The following is a 26,539-nucleotide window of genomic DNA, read 5'->3' as shown; positions in this document are numbered from 1 at the left end:
TCTCTCTCTCAAATCAATAAAAAAGGGTATCTTTGTCTAAGGATTAAATTATAATAATAGGATAAAATAAAAATCTTCTAGTTAAGTTAGGAGGAAGCAACATGCCCACTTGTGAGAAATATAGTTGAGACACTTGTAGATGAGGCAAAGGAAGACGGGCAATTTGGAACTGTAATAAAATAACTGCAACAGAAACAGCCATTTAAGAAGTGTCAGCAGCAATGAGTATTTATTATTTTGAATGAAATGTACATTAAACTTTTATATAAAAATCATCAAAAGTGCTATACTGAGTTATTTTAATATTAATTTAATTCCCTCTCCTATGTCATCTAGTAGTTACACCCTTCACCTCTTTCTTACTTTTGATACATCACTATAATCACCTAAAATTGTCCAATGTTAAAACATAAAAAATATTAGTTTATTCTTCAAGAGAAAGTACCACCAGTCAGTCATGAGTTACTGAAAGTAACAAGTAAAACAGGTGCCAGACAATCAACTTATTGAAAAAAGAAGTTATCATAGAATTTCATAGAAGTATGCCAAGTCCAAGGCCATGGAGACTCTCGGCAGCACATTTTTACGATACAGCTTCTTACGCCTGTGGATTATTTCATGTGGAGGCGGGTCACTGGTGTGCCAGAACCATCCAATTGTTTTCTCATCTTTTCTTGGCTCCTTTCCAAGGTGAACCAAATGCTGTCTAATGCTGCCCACCTCCCATGACCCCGACAAGGTTCAATGTGGAGAAAAAGCTGGTTTTGCAATCTGAGAAATAGCCCTTAGAGTTAAGTTTGTCATTAAAGAAGATACAAGTTATTTCTCGCACATGAGGACCTGCCCCCCACCCCTCCTCCATTCACTCCCATTCCCCTAGTCCGCTCCTGTGCCAAGTCCGACCTCTCCCATAGGAGTTCGGGGTGAACTGGCTGACACCGGGAAGGCAGGATGATCAGCCCCAGGCCTCACTTGGTCTCCTTCAGTCCTAAGCAAACAAGCTTCTCCGGTTTGCCATGAGAGCTGTCTGACTCTCGCGTCTCTTGCCTTTCTTGTGCCTCTGTCTCAGCTTCCAGCACAAGGCGCTGGAGGCCAACAAAAAGAGTCCCGAGGAGAGAAGGATCAAGCCCAAGATGGAGATGATGGAGCCGTGGGAATTGAAGCTGTAAGCCACGGCAGTGACCACTATCCCGGTGATGAGGATCACCACGGCGAAGGGGATGATGCAGCGGTAGCAGGAGAGCTCAGCACCCCCGGTGGCGGCCATCAGCTGAATCTCACTGACCACAGGGACCGTGGTGAACACGACTTCACTACTGGGGCTCTTCTCTGTTGTCCCTGGCTTGGGAGACTTTGGGGTTCTCAGGATCTCCTTGACAGGCTCTTCGGTCATTTTCACAGTGGTGTTTCCTAGCTGAGTTCACAGACTAGACCTGGGGGCTCTCACCAGGGTGGAGACTGTGGAGGAGAAGATGGGAGATGTCAGCTAAATGCAGGAGAGCGATCCCTGCAAAGAACAGGAAAGAGCGGTGGAGACACCCCTGTGTCCTTTTCTGCAGGGGAAAAATGCACGTGAAAATAAACCTGAATTTCTATTTCTAATTCTTTGCATTCTTTTTGCATTGGGCAAAAAGCAAGATAAAGCAGATCACCATAAAGAAACAAAGATGTAAAAAGCAGGAAGCACTTTGCAGTGTTTAATAGACCCTGGCGGTCGACTAATGTTTTACTAGCCTTTCCTCCTTGCCTATTGCTTCTCTTTCCTCTAAGCACACCGAAGAACCTCAATCCGAATCCAAAGACCTCGTTCAAGGAGGCTACTTTATAAACAATACTTCGCACAGTTCTTTCCACGACTCATAGCAACTTAGACTCTGCCAATGTTTCCGGGCATAACACGCATTCTTTCCAAACTCTCACCCATTCACTGCCCATTGAACCAATGTCAAGACCAGAAGCCAGTGTACCAATGAGGTTCTTCTACATCAGCCAGATAGTCAGCAAGTCTTTATTGTGTGACTACTAAGCACAGGGCACCATGTGTCCTGGGACTTGGGTGTGGATGTGGTTCAGTAAAAATTCAGTGACAATGAGGCTAAGATGTGTGGATCTCAAATGTGGCAATAGCCTCCAATCCATGTGAAAGGAATGGAAAAAGAAAAATTAAGAAAGAAAATCAACAATTTTGGAGGCTATCATTGGACACTTTTATACATTAAAGATATGATCAACTATTAGAGTAATTTTCAAATTTTCCATTCAACTCAATAAGGATTGTTGATATTATGTGTACCGTGCTTGGCGGGGGGGGGGGGGGGGGGGGGGGGCGGGGAAGCTAGGTTTTCAGGAAAGTTTTACAAGTTCATTTTGTCCCCATGCCCTTAGGCACAAGACTTTCTGTGTTGCACGTCTATAAATATTTTGAATCTGAACATTTCTGCACAAAACCCAAGACTACATCAAAAGCATCTGGCTGAAATGCTGTCTATGAGAAATCAGTGTAAACTCTTGTCTGCCGCTTGGACACGTTAAGTCATTATTTTTTGTCCCTCAGAAGCCGTCTAGGAGCTAAGTTATGCAGTTTAAACGAAGATTACGGAGGCTGTTTCAATGATTAATACTTGGGACATATTAAGCTTCCACTGAGAACAAATTCAAGCTCAAATCAAACCCTGAGCAATGAAGCTAAATATATGAGTTATCTATCTGCATAAAAATTTTAGTCACCAAATTAATCACTGCTGTCCAATGACACCCTAAATATTGGCTGAGCTAGTAAAAGGATTTTTGAGATTATGCCTGAAAGAAAAAAAAAAATCTTCACCCCAAAACTGAGATGTAACCTAATCTGAAAATGAAGGTCTATCCCCAAACTACTTACGCGTTTCTCAGGGAGAAGCAATCCATTACCAGGGAAACCACTCCACTTGGTTGCGGGGGGCGGGGTGGGGAGAAACCTCAGAGCCTCAGCTTCTTCTGGTCAACTTCTGGGAAAAGAGCCCATAACAGCATGTCCGTCAATGAAATAAATCTCCTCTGGGGAAAAAGGTAAGATACAAAAATCTTGAATTATATGGTCAGTTTCGGATCCTGGAGTTCTTTCTTTCACTCTACCTCTGTTCCTAAATGACACTTGTCTTCCCCTCTCTCTCCTTTTATTTCCTCCCCGCTGATAGCCCCTCCCTGTCATTTTTTTCCCCCTCACTTCTTTCTTTTCCTTGCCAGCGGATTCTGAGTTTTGGCTCCCCCCCCTGCTCAGTGACATGATAAGTCCGAATCGTTCCCAAGTCCCTAGAGACAGGAGCCAGCTTTTACTTTATTTCTCTCACAGCACTGACTCAGTAGACTGCGCTGCATTACTCATGTTTTCCCCAGCCAGACCTGCCTCAGGCGCTTCAGGCATTTTCATAAGAAAATCCCTGAGTCTGCTTTGCAAACCCAGCCGAGGGGACAGAGCCCGGGGGACAGACCCTTTAGGGTGGCAGGAGCAGCTGCGAAGAAGTCCTCGGGCAGCTGAATTCAGCCTCTCAGCCAGCAAATCAATCTGTGCTCCTAGGTTTCCCCAGTGTTCTTCCTTGACTTGTGTGTGCAGGCCATCGGCAGCTTAAACCCTCTTGATTGTTGTTAATTCATTCAGAAATGAGGTGGGAGATACAGGTGTTTGCCCTAAGAGGGAAAACTAGCCATCTTGGTCTACACATGATGACTTACTTCCTCTGGGAGAGGTCACTTAGGCCATGTTGAAATTATTGTCATCATTGTCATTTGCAGAGCTTCTCCTATGGGCTGGGCACGTGCAGTGAGCCCGCATGAACATGACTGCTCCCTGGTTTACCAGTGAGTTTGTACCTGAGTTTATCGGTAGTTTATAAATGAAGCCCAGAGAGGGTAAGTAATCTGACAAAGGTCACACAGAAAGAGAGAACTCCTTGGCTCGAACCCTAGTCTTTAATGAGCATAAAAATCACAAGGGTGGGGGGTTGTTAAATGTAGATTCTGATTCATGGGTCTGTCACAGGGTCCTGCCCTGTGAGGATTTGTGGCTCCTCTAAGGAGCAAGATATTTTCAACATTCAGACACCTAGGGCATAACACTTCACCCTCTCAAACAATAAAGTTAAAACAGCACTTCCCACCCCTCTCCCTAAATGGCCTTATCGGTTTATACTTTATTAGACAAGCTGTTTCAATCTTAAAGCCCCAGGTTATCTTTTTGAGGTTAAAAAACAAAAAGGATAATACTGGGAGACTATTATAAGCTGGTCTCTGTACTTGTACAGCTAAAAGTTATCCATCCTTTATTTTTTAATCTATACAAGTTTCAATAGCTTCTTTTTAATAAATCCAGCAAATCTACCCACCTACATTAAATCTCAGGAAATATTTCCTTCCTTCTTTCAAATCTCCGATGTTAGATTTCTCTAACTGCTGGCAGAGGGCTTGGGTACTCACAGGCATCTCACCTCTGTTCTGTGAGAGCTTGCTCCTTCCAGCCTCATCCAGCAACAATACCTTGCCGATTTTGTCATAAAGGGGGAGGGCCCAGCGGTCTTTTCTCTCTAGAATGGAGCCAGAGAGGGCTTGGGCTTCTTCATTTTGAAAAATAAAGTTGACAAGTCCCTGAAGAGGCTGAGGGGAGGGATCCCAGCCTGCTGGGGAGGATGAGTCCCTAGAGGGCCTCAGCTGCCCCCATCCTCACCCAGGAAGAGGCTGTCACGTGGTGTTGAAGATAAGGAATACTTAGAGTTGAAGATAAGGAATACCTAGAGCCAGCCACGTCAGCACTGGCCATCATTGTTCTGGGAAGATGGTGATACGAGGATGGGGGTAGGGGGGTCACTGGCTACATAAATTAGAGATTCTTGAGACTCTCTTGTAAGAGCAGCAGTCTGCCCACTGCAAACTGGCCTTTGTGGGCAATTCCTGTCTACTTCCTAGCATGAGCTGCCTTCCCCTAAACAGTCCGATAACCCCACTGAAGGTCAGAATATCACCTTATCCTGCGGAAGCTCACGTTGCCCCATTGCCAAAGTCAAAGGTACACGAATCACCCAGAGAGAAGCCAGAGACACCTTTTCCCCTGAGGAGCCTGGGCCGAGTCTACAATGAGGGGCAGTGAATGTATCTGTGAGCCCCGGAGCCTGTGGGCAGGTCTGTTATTACTTGTAACAGCAGAGCTTTCTTCAGCCTCTTAGACGTCAGGTGTCATATTCCCCCTCCTTCTCCTGCCTAGACTCACAGCTGCCCATCTCCAGAGCCTAAGTAGATAATTGGGGATTTGCGGTGATAAACACACACAAGTCGGAAGCATTGGGATCAAGCAGAAATGGTACCTGAAGAATAAGCAGTACCACTCTAGCGTGGACGCACACGCAGTTTTAACCTCTTCAGACGGAAATTCAAAGCCAATTCCTAGTGATCAGCGCCTGATGCCTTTGAATGCACCCCCGCCCCTTTTTCTACTCTGTGCCAACACGATATCAAACACTCCTGGGAACTTCTAAAGGGACACCTGCCCCCCCAGTGAAAAACCTCATCCATAATGCAGCTAGCCTTCTCTCTGCAAGCCTGCTTTCAGAAGGGAGTGCAAAGCTTTCTGGCTCTTTTTAAAGCACAGGGCTCCAGGAGATTCCTTTACATTTGGAGAACTTCTCAGAAAGTTTCCAATCAACAGGTTCCATCCCTAACCCCCTCTCTCCACCCCTCCTTAGGCATTCAACAGTTCTCTCCCAGATCTTTCAAAGAGCAAAGCAAAGATCCTTACCTTTCCCAGCCAGAGTGGAACTGAGACAGCTGCCAGCCCTGGCCAGCAGCAACCCAGAGAGGGAGATGCAAATCACTGCCCTAGGGACTGTGAACAAAGTACTCAGGCTTAAACACAGTTAAGGGACCGGAGAAAAATTGGCGAGAGGAAATCTCTCCCGTGCTGCTGTACTGTGTTCTAGTTCTCTCTAGGAGAATGTGATGCATATTTTTTTAAAAAATGGAACCAAGTTTGAAAAGAATGTTCTTCTTTGTTTTTCTCTCTTTCTGTTCTCTTTCCAGGCTTTCATTTTTCCAGGTTTTCCCTTTCCCAAAGCCCTTTCCTGTTACTATCCCTTTGTAATACCTGGGACCTGCAGAAAAGATTTTATCATTCCCCTTCTGTACTTCGAGGTGGCTGTGGGGTTTGGAACACGTGTTGGGGATGGGGAGTGGGACGGTAAATGAGTCTCTTTCCCTGAAACCTGTGAGTAATAAGAGGAGTGGAGAACGAGAAGGGTTAATGGTGAAAATGGCATTTGTTGCTTTTTGTGGACAGTCTCCCTAGCAGCAGAGGAGTGGTTTTATCTGCTCCTCATCAGAGCACAGCGAGCAGATAAGGATGGAAATGACTAGGCCACCTTCCACCTACGGCACCATAAATAACAGAACCCGGGACACTTGCTGTTCCAGAGAGAACTCCCCCAAACTGGACAAACCTCAGTTTACTTAGAAACAAAGTTATTTAGGTGAGGGGATATAGAAGGGTAAGGGGGCAGGGACATGACAAGGACCATGACAAACAGGAGATTGGGCCTATTTCCCTTCAGCAGAAGCCAAAGCTTTTCAGTCTCTGGGTCCGAAAGGCGGACATTCTGATTTTGCCCCGGAGCCATATACTTTTGAAGACCTGGAAATTGCTCCTTGGGAAACAAGAACACTTTGTGAGGAGCAATGCCATGTGCATTCGATTACTGGCTCCCATGTACTTTCGGTTTGCTTTCGCTTGGTGTGGTTGAGTTGGCCCCTTTCCAGCAGCCCTGAAGGTGCCAGGTCCTCCTGGCCCCCTGTCCCGCCTCTGCGTGCCTTTGATCTCAGCCCTCACCCAGCCCAATTGGACTCAGTGAGATGCAGGCAGCTGGCCAGGGTTCTCCATTCCAGGGCTTCTTTTAAGGGTGTGCCTGCATTTATGTTCTGAAATCACGGACATTTGGGAAAGTGATCTGTGCTTATGTGTTCGTTTTGGATAGCAGTCATGCTATTATTGCTTCCCTCCCCCGAGGCACTTTGCTTTGAGATCTAGGATGTTAAAGAAAGATCTGATAGTACCAAGAGGAACAATAGGTATATTTTAGATATAAAATATATTTTACTATTTTCTGGTCAACTTCCAGGTACCAGAAGCTCATAAAATCCATGTGTCTATAGACAGGAAAACATACATCTTTTAGGTGCACATCCGGGTCACCATTCTCTTACCCGTTTTGTTCTGAGTCACTATGAAAGATGACATAAAACAAAACAAAACAAAACAAAAAAAAGAGTCACTGAAATCAAAGGACACAGTGGGACCTTAGGGAGGGCTAAGTAAATCATCTCTCACTTCAACAAAAACTGTCATTCTGGCCTCAGATGAGAAGAACTGATTTTCTTGTTTCAAAATCTGAACCTCTGCTGACAATGCTATGCCCCTGATACATCCCAAGTAGCTTGCATAATCCTTTACATTTGTGTACATTATTCTTCAGAGGCCTACGATGAGGAAGATCCGCGGTAGAGTTATAGCAAACTGGGCTGACAAGTTACCAAGACAAGGGTGTGGCACTTGGGTCAGCCTCCCCCAGTGGGCTAGGGGGTCATGGACTCAGGGGCCTGTAGGAAGCCCACCACACTTGTCTTTTCCCAGGAAGGGAAGAGAAGAGACAACCATGACTCACCCGTTTGCTACTCTTAATACCTGATAGGATGCCTTTCGACCTCCCATTGGCCTCTGGTGACAATGTCTCTGTTCTGTCCATAAAATGATGTGCACCTTGTGTGACCTCAGTCGACTTCTTGGTTTCACCATCAATTCGGTGGTGGGCGATTTGGAACCGCACTGCCACATGTGAAACACTAGTGACGTATGCCATCCTATAAGAGTCAGTTAGCTTTTCTTTGTTCCATATTCATCGAGCAGAATAAACCTCAGACCTGATCCCAGTCGTGTAGTGCTGGTCTTCAAATGACTCACACAGGGTGGGTGTATCAGTGCTGGCCTTCCCCCAAATAATCAAAAATGCAGTTGAAACTATAGATTTTAAGCTCTGTGCTTGGGTAAGAGGAACATCCAGTATATTTTTACAACAAGTAGTTTTTGCTGTCTCCATTTTTTGGAGAAAGAACTGCGGTGAAGAAGATGTCACTCTCCCCAGCTTTAACTCCAGGGCCTGGGCTCCTTCATCCTGAGTTGACCCAGCCCACAGGCTCAGTTTGAAGAGGAAAGGAACCATGTAACACCAATCAAACGTCTAATGGGCACCACCCGCAATACAGCTCTGTCTCCAATATTTGTATTTTAATTTTACTTATGAAGAAACCGAAACTCAGCAGGGTTCAATACTTGCCTGGGATCCACTACTAGGGCAAGAGGCAAAGCCAGGGTTCAAGTCCAGGGGTCTCTTCTATGTTGTACTGTGAGGTCTCTGTTGCTTTTTCTTTTTTATTAGATTAACTGTTATTAGAATATCCTAACTTTAGCCTACAGTCCATTTTCTTGGGTGGAGGATGAAATATTCTCACTGGTTTTAATCTTGGACAAGTGTTCTGAAAAGGGGGTCCCTCTTGCTTCTAGGATAATGAACCCTGATGTTGCCCATAGACATCTGGGTATTGAAGTAGAGCTGCATTACTAAGCAGATTTGGGTAGGATTGAGACACACGCCAGGTACCAATGGAGTCTGTGGGTGGTGTCATGGCTGTAGGAACATTTCAGAAGTTACCCAGGCCATTCCTCAGCTTCCAGAAACATTTTGGTTCTACTGATATTTATTGTACTCCTTCCAGGCACCAGAAACTTGACCAATGCTCTCGCTCAGTAGATACAAAACAGTAAACAAGCAAGATCTCTCTCTGCTCTCAGGGAGCTTACAGTCTAGGACAGGAAAGCCACAGGCCACTAATGTCTATGATCTTTCTGCTGGAGGGAGTAACAAAGTGTTCCAGGAGGCGCAGGGAAGATTAAATCCGTTCTTGGTGGGAAGGTAAGCTTCATGGCAGACCAGCATTAGTCGGTATGAGTAGGAAAGAAGAGAAGGTGATTCTAGGTGAAGGGACAGCCTATATATAAACATAGCTCAGAAAAGTGCCAGTCCTTTGGCACAGAGCTTTGAACAGCCTACGTGGCTGAATTTTAGATCTCAAGGGGCAGGCAGAGCAGTCAAAATAAGACTGGACATGGTTCATGGTGAGATGATTGCCTTGACATCAAGTTTGGAATTTATTTGGAAACCAATGTGATTTCGAGCAAGATGACATGATAGTCGGCTCTGTGCATTACCAAAAGTAGCCTGGCATTAGAGTGTTGAAATGCACTATGGGAAAGTCAAAAGGGGAGGGCAGAAAATACAGATGGGACATCCAAAGGTTTCTGTTAGGAAACCTTTGTCTAGGTGAGAGGTGCCAGGGCCTGATATTGAGTCATGTGTGCAGGTTGGTGTAAGGTCTGCTCAAATAATTGAATAGATATCCCCTCCCCTGGGAACTGACCTGTAGGCCACTTCACAATGGACATTCTACTTGCTTAGGCCACATTCCACTTGCTAAGACGATTATCTCTCCCCTCCGGAGTTTCCCAGAATCCAGACCTGCACAGACAATTCTCTGCCCAGAAAAAATCCGCCTAGAGTCCTTTAAAAACCTCTGCCTCCCTGTCTTTGGGGGCTGGCGCCATTTTGGGGCTCAGCCCATCTGGTATCCAGATGACCTATTAAATTTATAATCCCTTACCACTTTGGCCTGTGTGTTCCTCCTTCAGTGACCCTAACAGTTGGAGATCACTGCAGTGGGGGAATCAGCAAACATTGGCAATGAACGTCAAGAGGGAGGAAACCAAGGAAGAGGGGTTTTTAAGGTTTTAAAGCCTCAGTGATGAATAACTTAGTGATACTGTCAGCAGAAATAGAAGGCCAGGACAAGGAGCAGATACCAGTGGAGGTCGTAAACTTAATTTTGTTAGCATAGATATCCATTTCTCCATTGAAGAGACAAAATACTAGAGAAAGTGGTGTTACTACCCAACTGCTAGTTTGTGAAGCATTGTCTGAATTGCCAAATAATGCTGTCATAGGCTCGCAGGTGAATCTCCCACTTATGAATGAATTTATAATTCACTTCACTCTATGCATCTATAGACAATTGCAGACACAGGTGCAGTATACACGGATGATTTGAGATTGCTAACTTTTTGCATAGCCAAGAACATAAATATTTTAAACATTCTAATTTGAACCTTTAATTGTACTGACTCTATGCAAAGAATATATTGATTCAATTTTAAAGTTCCATTTTAAATTTCTTGAAAATAAGAACATAGCTATGTAATTCTTTCTATACAGTGCCTAGAGTAGAAAAAGCACCCCAGAGATGTTTTCTGGGAATGAAAATGTTTTCTCTTCCCATGAATCACCACTCCAAGGTACTGCTTATGCAGAAGAGAACATATAGAAAATTCTAATTTCCCCACTTTACCTGTGGAAAAGCAGCCTTTGTCTTGCCAATAACTAAGTTTATATTGCCTCATGAGTTAATGATTTTAAAAAGAGGCAATACAAGTCCACTATGGATTTCTTTAGAATGTCATTTGGGGCCTCATGCAATGTAAACACATCTTCCTATTGCACTTTACCAAGATCATGTTGACTGGAAAGTCCCCCATAAATCCCTGAAGGATAATATCAGCAATTGTATGTGTGTTTATAGAAAGTCTTTGACAAGTAAATGAACAAATAAATGAAAGAATGACTCTACATTGAAGGCAGATATAAACCTGAAAATTCAGATGATTATTCCAATGGATGATTTCGAAGCATTCAGATGTTTAGTGCTATGTACATTAATTATTCCATTTCATTAAACATTCAATTATTCATTTTGCTGGAATTCTTTGAATAGTGGATAGATACCATGTAGATCTAGCCAGAGGTTCCATCTAATTAATAAACATAAGTATTTATTGAGTATTTTTGTAACAAATAAAACTTTTATTAAAGAAACTTTCTGTTTTTCCAGACCAAAGAGAGGCGTTTTAGACAGAAAGATGATGCTTGCAGCTTCTCACATGAAACACAACACACCCCAGGGACAAGGATCTCTCCAGCCACAAAATTCACCAACCCACCATTTCCCCTAAGTCCTTTTCTTGCCGTGTGTGTGTGTGTGTGTGTGTGTGTGTGTGTGTGGGTTTGTTCCCAAAAGTTGGTTTTGCAAGTTGAAACTTCATGATATTACTCGTAGCAGAAATAAAGTACATTGTACAAATCATGCAGATCTTTGGTGCAGAGTATAAAAATGGTATTTACAACCAGTAAACATGGACCAGGACACACGCCACTGCATGCCAGGCCTGGCGGAAGCTTGGGGGGCATCGGAGACACAGATGCGGGCCCCTCTTGGCCCCTGAGCACACGTTTTCACATGCAGACACACAGGATACAGGCACACTAGAGAATGTCTTGGAATAATTATCAAACTCTGCAATATTGAAACAAGTTGGTCCAAAGAATTTTCTTTTCTTTTTTCTTTTTTCCCGGGTTGGTCAACACATTTTGGGATCTCCCTCCCAGCCCCAGCTAGGACACAAAAATCCATTGTTTGATTCCCACCCACCCCCATTTTTCTTCTTTGTACCTGATCAGAAAGATCAACATTTTTTTAAAAATATATTTTATTGATTTTTTACAGAGAGGAAGGGAAAGGGATAGAGAGTTAGAAACATCAATGGGAGAGAAACATCGATCAGCTGCCTCTTGCACACCTCCTACTGGGGATGTGCCCGCAGCCAAGGTACATGTCCTTGACTGGAATCGAACCTGGGACCCTTCAGTCCGCAGGCCGACGCTCTATCCACTGAGCCAAACCGGTCAGGGCAGAAAGATCAACATTTAAAAAAAATTCTTTTTCATATATATATATGAAAAGTTGTGATTTATTTTGGGAAGCCACCAAGGTCATGGGGGGTCAGGGGAAAAGGAGATCTCCCAGGAGGAAATGGTGACCTCTTCAGTAGCATTTCACATTTGGGGAAGGGGGCTAAGTGAAGACAGGGGAGGAGAGAGAAAGCTGGTGTCCAAACTCGGTTGTAATTTACAGAAAAGTCCTGGATCAGTTGGAAGTGGGGAAACCCTCCTGGGGTGAAAGGTCCCTCAACTGGGCCAAGCCCATCGCCTCCTGGTGGCTGTGGGTGTGGTCAGTAGGGTGTCCCAGGTCTTTGGGCCACTTCAGCTGCACTTTCAGCCTCTTCATGCTGATCTGAAAGGCATGCCTGGCCTGGGTGGTGGTCCGTGAGCTGGCCAGGTTGTCAAAACTCATGATACCAAAATATTTGCTCTGTTTGGTGGCCTGATCCATAAACACCTTAGAGGAGATGACATTGCCAAAGAGCAGGAACATCTGCGTCAGCTCTGTGTCTCCAAACTCCTGGGGGAGATCGTAGATAACCAGGTTACAGCTTTAGGGACCTTCTTGTTGCTGCTACAGGAATGCTGGAGGCTGTGGGATGCTGCGGGTTGCTGCGGGTGATGGGCATGAAGGCCACAGTAGGGTACATGACTATGGAGACCCGGAGCGGCAGCCTTATTGAGTATTGACTTTGGCTATGCACCTTTTATAGATTTATTATTTTACTTAATACTCACAAATAATCCAAGAGGTAGTGCCAGGTAGTCCCATTATAAAGAAAGAGGTTAAGGGACCTGCCTTGGAAAGTCGCCATTTGGGAAAGAACCAAAGCCTGTTTGATTCCAAAGTTTACCCTCCTAATCCTCATGCGATGTTGTGTCTGTGTTCAGATTATGTGCAGACTTTCTGTTCCTCATAAAGAGCTTCTACGCAACTCAAAATAAACTCCTGGATTTTGAAATGATGATTTTGCCAGAAAAAATAGGCATTTATCCTTCCCCAGAATCACTATAGTGGTCCACCGATTGCAACTCAAGACACTGGAAGCATTTTTATCAACACAGAAAGTCTTTGAGGTCCCCAACGTGGGTGAGAAGTGGGAAATGGAACCATTTCCTTAGCCGAACTGAGCTCAAAATAGAACTATTTAATTTATGAACTTATTGTATGTTGATCATGTCAATGAAGAGAACAAATCTCTTGCACTCTTCCGCTAGATAAAAATGTTTAAGTCTCACGCACAAGATGATACCTTGCTGTCTCCTTATTATTTACTGAAATACACTCTACAGCAAGCATGTCAAACTCAAAGGCTAACATGGGCCAAATAAACGAGGCATGCAGCCCGCGGGCCGCAAGTTTGATATGCTTACAGGAACCGGGAATTATTGTCTTTGTAAAAACAAGTGTAAAACTTGCTAACATGACCCAAAGGGCATGGCCACAGAATGAGAACACAATGTTTCTCTCATCGTGCACACTGAGGGGCATCAACTCCACATTGAAAGCCAGTGGGCACATGCAGCTGGTCAGCAGATCTGCCATCGATAACTGTGCGTGACTTGAATTTGATGGGCTCCGTAGTCTCTGGGGAACCTCTCTCCCTGGCCTTATTTCTTGCTATTTATTTTCTAAGTTAAACTGAGCTTGGAAAATTTTCTTGACAGCACTGATATGACTTGATCTTTTTTTCCCTAGGGTCACAGGGTCAGGCTTTGGATCAATTCCACAACAAAATTAACATTTATGATGCTCCACTCTGGTTGTGCAATGAAAACAGCCATGAACTGGAAGTCAGGAAACTTGGGTTTCAATCTTCTTTCCTTTTTGGTGGCCTTTCCGACCTCTCAAAGTCCCATCTGTCAGTTCTCAGGGTCCTGTCTCTAGAGCCTTTACTATTTTTTCCTTTCATTCTATTTTAAAAAGTCCTATTTGAGCTTATAATATCAGAGAACGTAGACAAGACAAGTTGGGGCAATAATTAACACTACAATCCAAGCTACTAGGACAGCTGTAGGAAGCGGCTTTTGAAAAAAAATACTCCCTGGTGCAGCATCTGTCAGCAAAGCCATTGACCTTTTACTGTGGATATTCGTCTATTTCCCTGTGAAGAGAGTCACGGGCATCTGGCTTAGAGACCGTCTGTGGTGCAAAGGTTTTCTGCGACTCCAATCAGAGGTCCTAGCTCTGCGGTGTTTGCGCACCTAATTTCCACTCGCGCAGATCCAGAGCTAATGCACAAAGCAGCTCGATCGTTTCATAAACAACCACTTGAATTTGGAAGTGAGGCAGCAGGAGCCAGAACTGCCACCTGCGGAGCCTTACTCCGCTGTGACTGACATGACATGACGTAAGTCCGAGACCTCGGTTCACAGTTTATGTGACAGGACACAGGAGCAGCCAACTTTAGGGAAGACTGATAGGAAAGTCCAAGGGTGAGTCTCTCTGGGAACAGGAAGCAGGTCCTGCTGTACCAACAAGGCTTTGGGAGGGAGAATTTTGACAGGTTTTGGAGAAGCAATCGGGCTTCCCAGAGGCTGCCAGGAGGGTGTGCTCCTGTCCCATGGAGTGCGCATTTCCTCTGGGCTTCTCCCCTCCGGGGCCACGCCATCCAGAAAGGAGCGGCCACGCAGCTGTGTGATTTGCATTCATGTAACAGATTCTTCTATAAGCACTCAAGTCACATGCTCACATGAGCAGAGAAAGGGATATGTCTATACACTGAGTGGCCAGATTATTATGATCTCTGAACGCATAATAATCTGGCCACTCAGTATATATATATATATACATATATATATATATATATATATATATATATATATATATATATATATATATTAGAGGCCCTGTGCATGAATTTGTGAATGGGTGGGGTCCGGCCAGCCTGGCCAGGGGGAGGGGACATGGGCGGTTGGCCAGCCTGTGTGCTGGTCGAACTCCTGGTCGAGGGGACAATTTACATATTAGCCTTTTATTATATAGGGTATACACTGAGTGGCCAGATTATTATGCTTTCAGAGATCATGATAATCTGGCCACTCAGTGTATATCCCTCTCCTTCCGAAGTTCCTTCTTATAGTCTTTGTGTACATCAGAGCACTAGGCAATCACCAACTGGCCCTATAACCGTGAGCCTGATAGCATCAGGGCTATTTATGAAATGCAGAAATTTGGATGTGGATACATTGAACATAACTTCTGACTGAGGAAACAAAACATTGGTAGGTATGTGGATATGGAAGGGGTGGGCTCCTGCTAGATATGGCCGAATGAAAATTTCTGTGTCAACTCATTCTCTCTCAGTGTGTGCAATTTCACTCATGAGGTAAACGGCTATTTCTCTATTACTATCCCATTTAAACTGATTTTTGTGTGTAGGTTTGGTAGTTCTATGCATCACACAAACTCAAGACATATATAAGCTAGAAAAATTAATTTTAAAAATTAACTTAAAATAAATTTTAAGATAGATAATAGTACTGCTAGGTAATATATTGAGTACCAGTCATTGACACAAAGGACTTTATACCTGGTGAGTTAATTAATTTTTAGTATTACACTAAGGGGTGTAGCATTATTCTTCCCATTTTGTTGATGAGGAAACTGAGGCATGGAGAAGTTGACTTGTACGGAAACACACAGCTCATAAGCAGTAAAGATAAGGCCAGGAACTTTGTCTCTAGAGTTCAAGCCTTTATCCTCAGTGCTACACTGTCTTCAGGGAAGATAGTTCTTGTGATGATGAGGAGGAAGAGTTTCCTTAGGATAGTATTGCTTATTCGTGACCGTCGTAGTGCTTATAGAGCGAAGGGAAGCGTTTCTGCTCAATTAGAACCTGAACTTTTGGTTCTCTCCTCCTAAATTTGAGCCCTGTGGATGTCAGAGTTATGAGCCTCGTTGCTTGGACAGAATTTTGTAACTGATAAATCCCCTTAAGAAGTTCTTTCATTTTAGCCTTACAATAACCCAGTGAGGTGGAGAGGCTGAAGGCGAGCTTTCTCCAGGACCTATCATCATTCAGCCATGGTACCCTCTGGGAGTATCCCTGACTGCTCTTCCTCACTCCCTTTACACAGCTAACTCCTCTGCCGGTCCTGGCCTTATCAAGTCACCACCTGCAGGAAGACTTCTTTGATTACCCTGGAAGTGTGTTAAGCTTCTCTGTCATGCACTTTGGTCACATCTGCCTTCAGTGTCAAGTGGCTGATGTTCTGAGTCTTGAATTTTCCACACAGGACACTCAAGGAGGCTGAGGATGGGAGCATTAGCTCTGGTGGCAAAAGATGCGACCAAGGTCCCAAGGCAGCCCCATGTTCACAAGAGGATTGTAAAATTCTACAAATATATTGAGGTGATGATAAGAAGACCTGGCTTCTGATGGCAAAAGATTCAGTAGTTATCCATGGTAGTTATCCTGGTTTCTCAACACTATTAACTCCTTATTGCTTTAGCTTAGACTCTTGACCCAGTGTTGCTCAATTTCTGATGACTTTTTTTTATTCAAGAATCGGGTATTGAAAGATTACGGTGTACCAGGAAGTAGAGAATAATGGTGAAGTGAGTGGGTTCTAGAGTTTGATCTCGGATCCTACTCCATTAACTGTGTGCTCTCAATTATTGGCTTCGACTGTGACTCATCTGTAAGTTGAGTTTCCTTATCTGTAAAATGGAGATAATAATAGTACCTGCTTTATTGGATTGTTGTGAGGATCAAATGAAATTGTTCATGCAAAACTCGGAGCATAATGTTTGGAGAACAGCGAAACGCCCAGTCTCTAGCCTGGTTTCCTGGTCTCCAGAACACTGCCCCGAGATTTTATCTTCTGTTTCTTTGCCTCTTCCAAGCCCGTATATAAATCTTACTTTTCCACTCTAATTTCTTCTCCAACCTCTAGCCTGCTCTGCCCTTTCACATCCTAAGTTCCGCTGCTGCATCCCTTTTCTTAAATATATGCTTTCAAAGCAACCAGATGACTAAAATGAAGAAGAGGAAAAGTATAAACAAATGGATGAAGATGTGATGCATCCAACTTTTCATTGTAGTGTCGGTAGGAGAATAAATCCATTCAAACAGTGAAGCTGAACACATACTTATCTTTTAGCCCAGGATTCCACTCCTCGGTTTGTACTCAACAGAAACGTGTACATATGGACACCAAGAATCACATAGAAAAAATTTCACAATAGCACACCATTAGTCATCTGCTGCTGAATAACAAGATTACTCCAAAACTGAGCAACTTAAAAACAACAAACGCTTATTATCTCATAGTTTCTGTGGGTTCTGCAGGCATTTGCAAGAGGCTTAGCTGCATGAAGGGCCAATCCCTAGACCTCACTTGATGAGAGACCTTGACTGAGTTAAGTCACTCTCTCTGAACTGAAGTTTGTACTCTGCAGAGCTGAGTGGATGCTAGCACTTGTAGCCTCAAAGTGTGGTGGAGAATATCGGGTAACATCAGGTACAGTGGAGTCTGTTGTGCAAAGATTAAGTGCTAAAGTTGGGGAGTGATGTGAAAATCAAGTATAAACAAAATTCCCTTGAAATTCCTTAGATAAGCCTTCTATCACTGGGGTGCCCTTGGAGGTTCAAAAGCCAGGAACCAAGAATTTACTTCTTTTGTTTTTCTTTAGATTTCTACCCTGGTCTTCCTTTCTGTGTGGCAGCCTAGGACAAGGTTGGCATTAATGGCAGGGGAGGGAGGAGGGAATTTCATATTCTCCTTATTGGTTGTTGTTGTTGAGGGCACCTAATTGAATATTAAGTATACCTTTACACTGACTCCAGTATATGTGAAAGCACTGAAGATTATGATTGAGGAAATGTAAGTCATGACTCATCTTTGGAACAGGTGCTTTCCCCAGTTTATCTTGGGTCTAGAGAGCCTTGTGGTTAATGTCAAGGTTAAACACAGTGACTGGTTAAAACCTTTATCAAAACAAGGGGCTGCTTGATGCTAAATGACATGTTGGGATAATGGGTAGAGAAAGGAGCGGAGGTCACATGAAATATTATAATAAATAACAATTTTGCAATTGTGTAGTACTTTGCCGTTTGCAAAATAATTTCTTAAAAATTAACCTTATTTTTAAAATGAGGTTTAACTTCAGAAGATCATCTGACTAGTTTACCAGAAGAGGTGGGATTCATAACCATAAATTCCAAGTTCAAAACCATAATACTTTCTCAGAGACAAGGATATCTTTTCCTTTTCTTCTTTCTCCCACTCCTCCTCCTCCTTCTCCTTCCCCTCCTCCTCCTCCTCATCCTCCTCTTCCTTCTCCTTCTCTTCTTTCTTCCTTCTCCTTCTTCTCCTCATCCTTCTTCTCCTCCTCCCCCTCCTCCTTCCTCCTCCTCCTCCTCCTCCTCTTCTTCTTCTTCTTCTTCTTCTTCTTCTTCTTCTTCTTCTTCTCCTTCTCCTTCTCCTTCTCCTTCTCCTTCTCCTTCTCCTTCTCCTTCTCCTTCTCCTTCTCCTTCTCCTTCTCCTTCTCCTTCTCCTTCTCCTTCTCCTTCTCCTTCTCCTTCTCCTTCTCCTTCTTCTTCTTCTTCTTCTTCTCCTTCTTCTTCTTCTTCTTCTTCTCCTCCTCCTCCTCCTCCTCCTCCTCCTCCTTCTTCCTCTCTCTCTCTCTCTCTCTCTCTCTCTCTCTCTCTCTCTCTCTCTCTCTCTCTGGCACAAAGAAGTAGGTGTGAGAATCTATGACCTGGCTATCCTGGGCTTGACCACTTGCGTAATGGACTTGACTTTGATCACCTTCTCTAGGCAAGACTCCCTAAATTAATTAAGACAGTGAGGTGGGAAGAGCAGGTTCTTCTGTGTGGCTATGGTTCTCACCTGGACAGAGACCTGTTCCACGGATGAGGTTAAATGTTGTTCCTGTGCATTCTGGGATATGTGGGTTTTAGGGAAAATCCTGTTAGTTTCAGGGAGTTTCTCATGCTCCAGGATGGAGCCAGGTTATCATTTTAATACTAGTACATCATGCTTATGAATGCATTTAACATCTGCTTATTGATATATGGTAAAATAATTTGTAAAGACAAACATTGCCCAATAAAGACACATGTTATGAGATCATTGGATATCATAATTTAAGTCTGGGTTTGACTAGGACTATCGCTGTGCATAGGACTATGTCTTTGCAGGGCCGTGTTCCCTTTAATGTGACCATAGCTCCCTAGACAGGGCAAATCCCTCCCATACTTCCCAGGAGAACCCAGAAGTAGCCAATGTGAAGTGGTCTAGGGAGGAGGGCAGGAGTGGGCTCAATGGAGACTCTTCACTGAGTTTTCACATCCAAGAGAGATGTGTCTATCTCCAGAGAGAATCTCATGTGAGTCATTACAATGTAAGCCATTCCCTAGTGTTTCTTTTGGGACTCAGATAGCAGCATGAGGCCCCCTGGTGGCCTGAAATAATTCATGAGTTTCCTTGTCAGGCATTGAAGGGCAGGTGTGGCTGGAGAAGGACAAGGTAGTAAAGACTCACCTAGACCTGGTGCTGAGAGTGAGGCAGGGCAGAGTAGGATGACGTCTTTGGGGAGAGTTGAGAACTAAAATATTTTCTTTTAAGAGGTGAAAACAAATGGGCTGTAATTCTGGATAAACCACTCACTTTCTAATTTTTCATTCAATAGCTCATTTAGCAAACACTACTGAGTACCTACTCCATACACTTCTAAGGAGCTTTGGATGAGAATAAAACTTTTATGCCACCAACATGGTAGGAATGAAAATGCCCACAGAGAATAAATGAGGTGAAAGGGAAGGCATCTCTGAAGAGGTGGAACTTCAGCTGGGGCTCTAGTGAGAAGCAGGATTTGGATCTATTGGGATGGAGAGGGAAGGGATGGCATTCTGGAGGAGGAAAAATAGAAGTTTGAACAGACATGGAGGAAACGTAAAGCCTGTTTGTATTCTTCTTGCTTGGGACTCTGTGCCTCCTGAACTTGTGTGATTTTTTCCTTCACCAGGGTAGGGAAGTTTTCTGTCATTATTTCTTCAAACATGTTCTCAATCCCTTGTTCACCTTCTGCCCCTTCTGGCACTCTTATTATGTGAATATTGTAATGTTTCATGTTGTCCCACAGCTCCCTTAAGCTGTCCTCCTGTTTTTTAATTGTTTTTTTTTTCTTTTTGATTCTCTGATTGAGTGGTTTTTTCTTACCCTGTCTTCTAATTCAGTGATTTGATCCTTAACTTCTCCTAATCTGCCATGCATTCCTTCCATTGTGTTCTATTTTTTAAAAATATACTTTTTTTTTATTGATTTCAGAGAGGAAGGGAGAGGGAGAGATGGAAACATCAATGCTGAGAATCACTGACTAGCTGCCTCCTGCACGCCCCACACTGGGGATTGAGCCCACAACCCAGGCATGTGCCCCGACCAGGAATAGAACCATGACCTCCTGGTCTATAGGTTGACACTCAACCACTGAGCAACACCAGCTGAGCACACTGTGTTCTTTATTAGAGCTGTCATTCTTCATAGTTACTATATTTTTTCTCATGCTGTTGAGCTTCTTTGCCATCATTATTTTGAACTCTATGTCTGATAAATTTCTTATCGCTATTTCATTTAGCTCTTCTTCTGGAGAATTCTCTTGTTCTTTCATTTTGGGCTTGTTTTTGTTGTTTGTTTTTTTGTCTCCCCATTTTGGCTGCCTCCTTTGGATTTGTGTCTGTGTATTAGGTAGAACTGCTACAACTCCCAATCTCTAGTGCAGGACAATGTCAGACTCTGTTTGTGATTGGCCCTGAGTACCCTGTTTAGAACTACCAGCAATCTACAGCTTGTGGCTCCCTCTCCTTTGTGTCATTTCTTGATTCTTTTCTTCGATATCTTTCCTCTAAGTGGTTGGTTCTGTTTTTTATACTCAGTAGTTCACTCTTAATCTCCTTAATTGCATGCTTCATTTCCAGGATTTCTGATTGTTTCTTTCTTAAAATTTCAATTTCCTTAGTAAAATACTCATTTTGTTCATTGATTTGTTTTCTGAGTGCACTGAATTGCCTGTCAGTATTTTATCGCATCCCATTGAGTATTTTCAGCACTACAATCTTGAAATCTCTATAACTTATATCACATATTTCCATGTGTGCCAGCCTGCTTTCTGGGGATTTTTTATTTTCTTTCTGGTCATTGTCATCACTGTGGTTCTTCATGGTATTTGCTGTCATCCTTTGTTTTCACATTTATTTATCTCTGAAGAGGTCTGAGAAAACGTCATTCTAACCTGGCTGAGAGCTGTATGCCCCGGGACATAGGAGTTAACCTAGGAATGCAGTCAGTCCATTCTCCTTTTCCGAGAACTGTTTATCATCATGGAAAGGTTAACAACCTTGTTGCCTATAATTTGGTCCCAGAGGCACCCACCATTTGTAATCCCCAGCCTGCATTGCCTGTAACCTGTAACCATTATACCTTGCCTGTAATTCCTACTCTCCCATGTAATCTTTGTTCTTCTACCCAATATAAGCAGTTGGCTTATGGGGAGGAGTAGAGCAGATTTTTGTGGATGACCTGCTGCTCTCCCATACTGCCAGCATTATTGGAATAGATGCTCATATATAATTCAACCCTGTCTTTGCCTAATTGGTTCAAGTTATGACAGGCAGCCCAGACCCGTTGGTTGTCCAGTTTTGGTTCTATATTACTAGGGAGATAGCATAGTGAAATCAGTATGCTCAGACACATAGACCTGGATGAGAAAATAACTTGTCACACTCCATAAACGATTTAGCCTGTTTGTTTTTTCATTTTTAAAAGAAGGATCTATTTCACAGGATGTTGCATAAAATGAAACAATAAATCTGAAAGCATTTAACAAACTATGAAGTGGCCTGTAGCTGTACAATTTTTGTCAGTGTCTCTAAAATTTTCTGGACTTTTCTTTAGTCAAAGCCTTATGAAGATTGTACTAATCTGTCCACAATGTCTGGTGCAACTTACCAAAATACATTTTAAATAAGCAACTACAATATATAAAGTATATGTTAGTGCCTGGCAAAAAAATAGGCACTCAATTATTTTTAATATCCTTTACCTAGTAAAAGTATATGTTTTGACTCGCCATATAACATAATACCAAACATTTTATAATACAGATAACAGCCAAATTGCAATTATGCATCTGTGATCTTTTTGAAATTGTCTTGGATAAATGAGTGAAAGGAAATCAAAATAACCTTTGTTATGAAACCTTTCAGCCTAGCTACACACCACCCTTTTCACTTTACTTCCTTCTATCTCTCCTCTGCACCCTCTACCAACTACAAATCTGTATTAAATTAGCAAATTTAACTGTTTTGAACAAAAAGATCATAATTTTCCCACCTGTCACTGAAAGTTATAACACACAAATTACCACTTTAAAGAATCATGGTATTCTCTTTTTTCCTTTTTAATGACACCAGAAAAACCTGGTATAATCATGTAAAGATTAGATATTATAACTAGATAATAAAATAAGAAGAAAATAAGTAGAGAATAAAAATCAAATGTTAACTTCCCTTTCAATAGAACTGCCAACTTTTCCCTGCAGCTTCAATTTTCTCTCTCTATATATAATGTATGTTATTTTCTTAAAATAATAGGATCATTCTGTTTTTCTATAATTTTTACAAACTGACTTTTAACACTATCCAAATATAGCAAACATCTTTCCACGTCAGTAACTGGATCATCAGAAAGGCTACACGATGTTCCATTGCAAGGATGTCCCATAATATCTTTACCCTATCTAATAAAGAGGGAATATGCTAATTGATCCTCACACCATCGCAAAGATGGCGGTGCCCACAGCCAATAAGGAGGGAATATGCTAATTGCTTTGCCACCCTCAAAGATGGCGGCCTTTGGTTCCATCGTGGAGATGCCCTCTCTCCCACAATGGAGCCAAAGGCATCTGTCTTTATAATTATTCAAAGTGTGTGTATACATTTTGGGACACCCTATATATATTTATATATTCATATATACATGTATATATACAGGTATTTATATATGCAATTCATATGTGTGTATGCATATATATACATATACATATATTCTATCTAATAAAAGAGTAATATGCAAATTGATCGTAACTCTGCCATACCCACAAGCCACGCCCACAAGCCACGCCTACCAACCAATCAGGAGCAAATATGCAAATAAACCCAACCAAGATAGCTGCGGCCACAGAGAGCAGGAAGGAGGCTTGGGTTTCCCCAGCAATGGAGGAAGCCAAGCTTTCTGCACACCCTGGTGGGCCCAGGCCTCTACTCCAGGCTACAAAGTTTCAATTATAGAAGATAAATAAATCCCAACAGAAATGGCTGCCGCCACAGAGCAAGCAGAAGGCTTGGCTCCACTCCAGGCTACAAAGTTTCAATTGTAGAAGATAAATAAATCCCAGATACCAGGTCCTCCACTTGGGTCGCCGGGGGGCGTGGCTGGCCTGCAAACCACCACAGGCCCCTTGCCCAGGCTGCCCCATGCCCCAAGGGAACCCCCACCCTGATCCAGGACACCCTTCAGGACAAACCAGCTGGCCCCTACCCGTGCACCAGACCTCTATCCTATCTAATAAAAGAGTAATATGCAGATTGACCATCACTCCAACACACAAGATGGCTGTGGTCAAAGATCCTGCCCCCATGTGGACACAAAATGGCCACCACAAGATGGCCAGCAGGGGAGGGCAAGTGGGAGGGACCAGGCCTGCAAGGGAGGGAAGTTGGGGGTGATCAAGCCTGCAGGGGAGGGCAGTTAGGGGTGACCAGGCTGGCAGAGGAGCAGTTAGGGGCAAACAGGCTGGCAGGGGAGCAGTTAGGCATCAAACAGGCTGTCAGGGGAGTGGTTAGGGGGTGATCAGACTGGCAGGCAGAAGCGGTTAGGGGCAATCAGGAAGGCAGGCAGGCGAGCAGTTGGGAGCCAGCAGTCCTGGATTGTAAGAGGGATCCAAGATTGGAGAGGGTGCAGGCTGGGCTGAAGGACACCTCCCCCCTATGCACGAATTTTGTGCACCGGGCCTCTAGTATATGTATAAAAGCCTAAAGCAACCATTTGACTGTTGGACCGTTCAATTGTTCAACCATTTGATGGATAGCTATGATGTGCAATGACCACCAGGGGGCAAATGTTCCGACCAGGGCCCTGTCAGCCCTGAATCTGGTTCACCTGCATCCCAGACCCAGAGAGGAGGGAGGAGGGAGCCCCATTTCTCGTGGAATCGGCTGTGGGTTAGCTTGCTGCTAGAGCCCTGTTGGCCCTGAATCTGGTTCATCCGCACCAGATTCCCTTTCAATGTGCGCAAATCCATGCACCAGGCCACTAGTATATCCTATCTAATAAAGAGGTAATATGCAAATTGACCATCACTCCAACACACAAGATGGCCACCCCCATGTGGACACAAGATGGCTGCTACAAGATGGCCAGCAGGGGAGGGCACTTGTGGGCAATCAGGCCAGCAGAGGAGGGCAGTTAGGGGGGACCAGGCCTGCAGGAGAGAGCAGTTAGGGGTGACCAGGCCTGCAGGGGAGAGCAGTTGGGGGCAATCAGGCCTGCAGGGGGGGTGGTTGGGGGGGACCAGGCCTCCAGGGGAGGGCAGTTGAGGGGGGGACCAGGCCTGCAGGGGAGGGCAGTTAGGGGTGACCAGGCCTGCAGGGGAGGGCAGTTAGGAACATTAAGGCTGGCAGGGGAGCAGTTAGGCATCAATCAGGCTGGCAGGGAAGTGGTTAGGTGATGATCAGGCTGGCAGGCAGAAGCGGTTAGGGGCAATCAGGCAGGCAGGAAGGTGATTGGTTGGGAGCCAGCAGTCCTGGATTATGAGAGAGATGTCCAACTGCCTGTTTAGGCCTGATCCCACTGGGACATCCCTCGAGAGGTCCCAGATTGGAGAGCTTGCAGGCTGGGCTGAGGACTCCCCCCACTCCGTCCATGAATTTCATGTACTGGGCCTCGTGTGTGTGTGTGTGTGTGTGTGTGTGTGTGTGTATATATATATATATATATATATATATATATATATATATATATATGTCAACAGAATCCTAATACTGATTCTCACCAGATATTTATGTGTCAGGCATGAGCTAGTTACTGGGGAAAAGAGGTGAGAGGACGGACAGGTCTTTGCTATTGAACTTATGCTCTGATGGAGGAAACAAATGCTCAACTAATTACAGATCAAGATCAGTGCTGGAAAGCAATTCACATTTATTAGTTTACTTCTTATTGTTTTCCTCCTGCCCCCACTGGGGCACAGATCCAATCACAAGTGGCAACCAATTTTTACACAGGAAAAGAAAACAAAAGGCTGAGATAGCAAATAAAAGAGGCTGGGGGAGGAGAGTCCTTGGAAGGAAGATTCTGGCTGATACCAGAAGGACAAATATAAGTGAGGAGCCTGCAGAGATCAGTTGAAGCAGAGAAAACAAGAGGGCCAAGTTTCTGAGGTGAAGAAGCACTAACATGACCCAGGAACTCAAGAGCATCAGGCTGGAGCCTGGTGAGTAAGGGGAGGGTGGAGAGGGTGGGGATGGAGATTCAGGAAGGGCCAGTAGGATGGCATGACTTTGTAGGCTAGGGAGAGAAGTTTGAGTGTTATTTAATGCAATATGAAGCCTGTGAACTCTTATTTTAAGGAGGGGAGTGACATTTGACATTTTTAACACAGCTCTCTCTGTCTGTCTGTGTGGGGAATGGATTCCAGCAGGGAGACCAACCAGTTAGAAGGTCACTGGGCAGTCAAGGGGACGGTGATAGTGGCTTCGGCGAGGGTGGGCAGTGCAGATAGAAAGAAGTAAACAAGCCCTGTCAGTGTGGCTCAGTGGTCAAGCGTTGACCTATGAACCAGAAGGTCACGGTTTGATTTCCGGTCAGGGCACATGCCTGGGTTGTGGGCTCGATCCCCAGTGTGGGGCGTGCAAGAGGCAGCTGATCAATGATTCTCTCTCATCATGGATGTTTCTATCTCTCTCTCCCTCTCCCTTCCTCTCTGAAATCAATAAAAATATATTTTCTAAAAAAGGAAAGAAGTAAACAAATTCAAGCTATGTGGGCAGTAGAAATAGTAAAAACTGTTGACTCATTATACGTAGGGTTTGAAGGAAAGAGAGGAGTATCATTATAAGGTTTTCAAATTTGCAAACAAATCTGATTTGTTCTCATGGACACACAATCCTAGTGAGATAGTGAGTAAAGGGGACCCAAGGGAGTCTTTTTCCCAGATGGAATTGGTCTAAATGAAGTCAGCTAAAGTCACGAGGAGCCTAGTCTACATTCCCAGAGAAAGACAGCCTGGCTTCGGTCCAAACGGGAGACCTTCACTCTAAGAGAGGTTCCAAGTGTCCAGAAAAAACAAACAAACAAAAAAAGAGGCACCAGTATTTGTGCTGCTGAATAGGAGAGTGCAGGTCTGCAGTCTGGGGATCACAGCCCAAGTGAAACCCTAGACACTGGGTGTGAAATGCCCTAGTGCTGAACTCAGATCCCCTGTGCTGATTAGTCAGGGCAGCGGAAGGGACCTGTAATCCAATACTTCCAGCTCTCTCTGGAATCTCCTTACTGGAAGGAAGGTGGATGATGACTTTATTCTCTGACCCCTTCCAGGATTCCGACAAATGCAGTTTTCTTAAATGTCAGTTTCACTT

At 43.9% G+C, this 26,539-nt stretch overlaps 1 protein-coding gene across 7 annotated transcripts; it reads right to left on the bottom strand.

Moving 5' to 3' along the window:
* Window positions 1–212: 212 nt before the first annotated feature.
* On the bottom strand, window positions 213–5,846 carry TMEM100 (transmembrane protein 100). 7 transcript variants are annotated; one of them, XM_080679241.1, is made up of 4 exons: window positions 5,765–5,846; window positions 4,453–4,559; window positions 2,882–3,036; window positions 213–1,458 (listed from the first exon to the last, which is right to left on the bottom strand). In XM_080679241.1, the coding sequence occupies exon 4, from the start codon at window positions 1,391–1,393 to the stop codon at window positions 989–991; it is 405 nt and encodes a 134-aa protein (XP_080535367.1). In that variant the 5' UTR covers window positions 1,394–1,458; window positions 2,882–3,036; window positions 4,453–4,559; window positions 5,765–5,846; the 3' UTR covers window positions 213–988. The 7 variants fall into 7 exon arrangements, with proteins under 7 accessions (XP_080535367.1, XP_080535366.1, XP_080535365.1 ...); XM_080679240.1 differs by having other exon boundaries at window positions 4,464–4,559; XM_080679239.1 differs by lacking the exon at window positions 4,453–4,559 and having other exon boundaries at window positions 5,765–5,841.
* Window positions 5,847–26,539: the final 20,693 nt, after the last annotated feature.

Source organism: Plecotus auritus (assembly GCF_963455305.1).
Source record: "Plecotus auritus genome assembly, chromosome: 7".
Lineage (NCBI taxonomy): Eukaryota > Metazoa > Chordata > Mammalia > Chiroptera > Vespertilionidae > Plecotus > Plecotus auritus.
The sequence above is the reverse complement of the archived record's forward strand: the minus strand, read 5'-3'. Positions and strand labels throughout refer to the sequence as shown.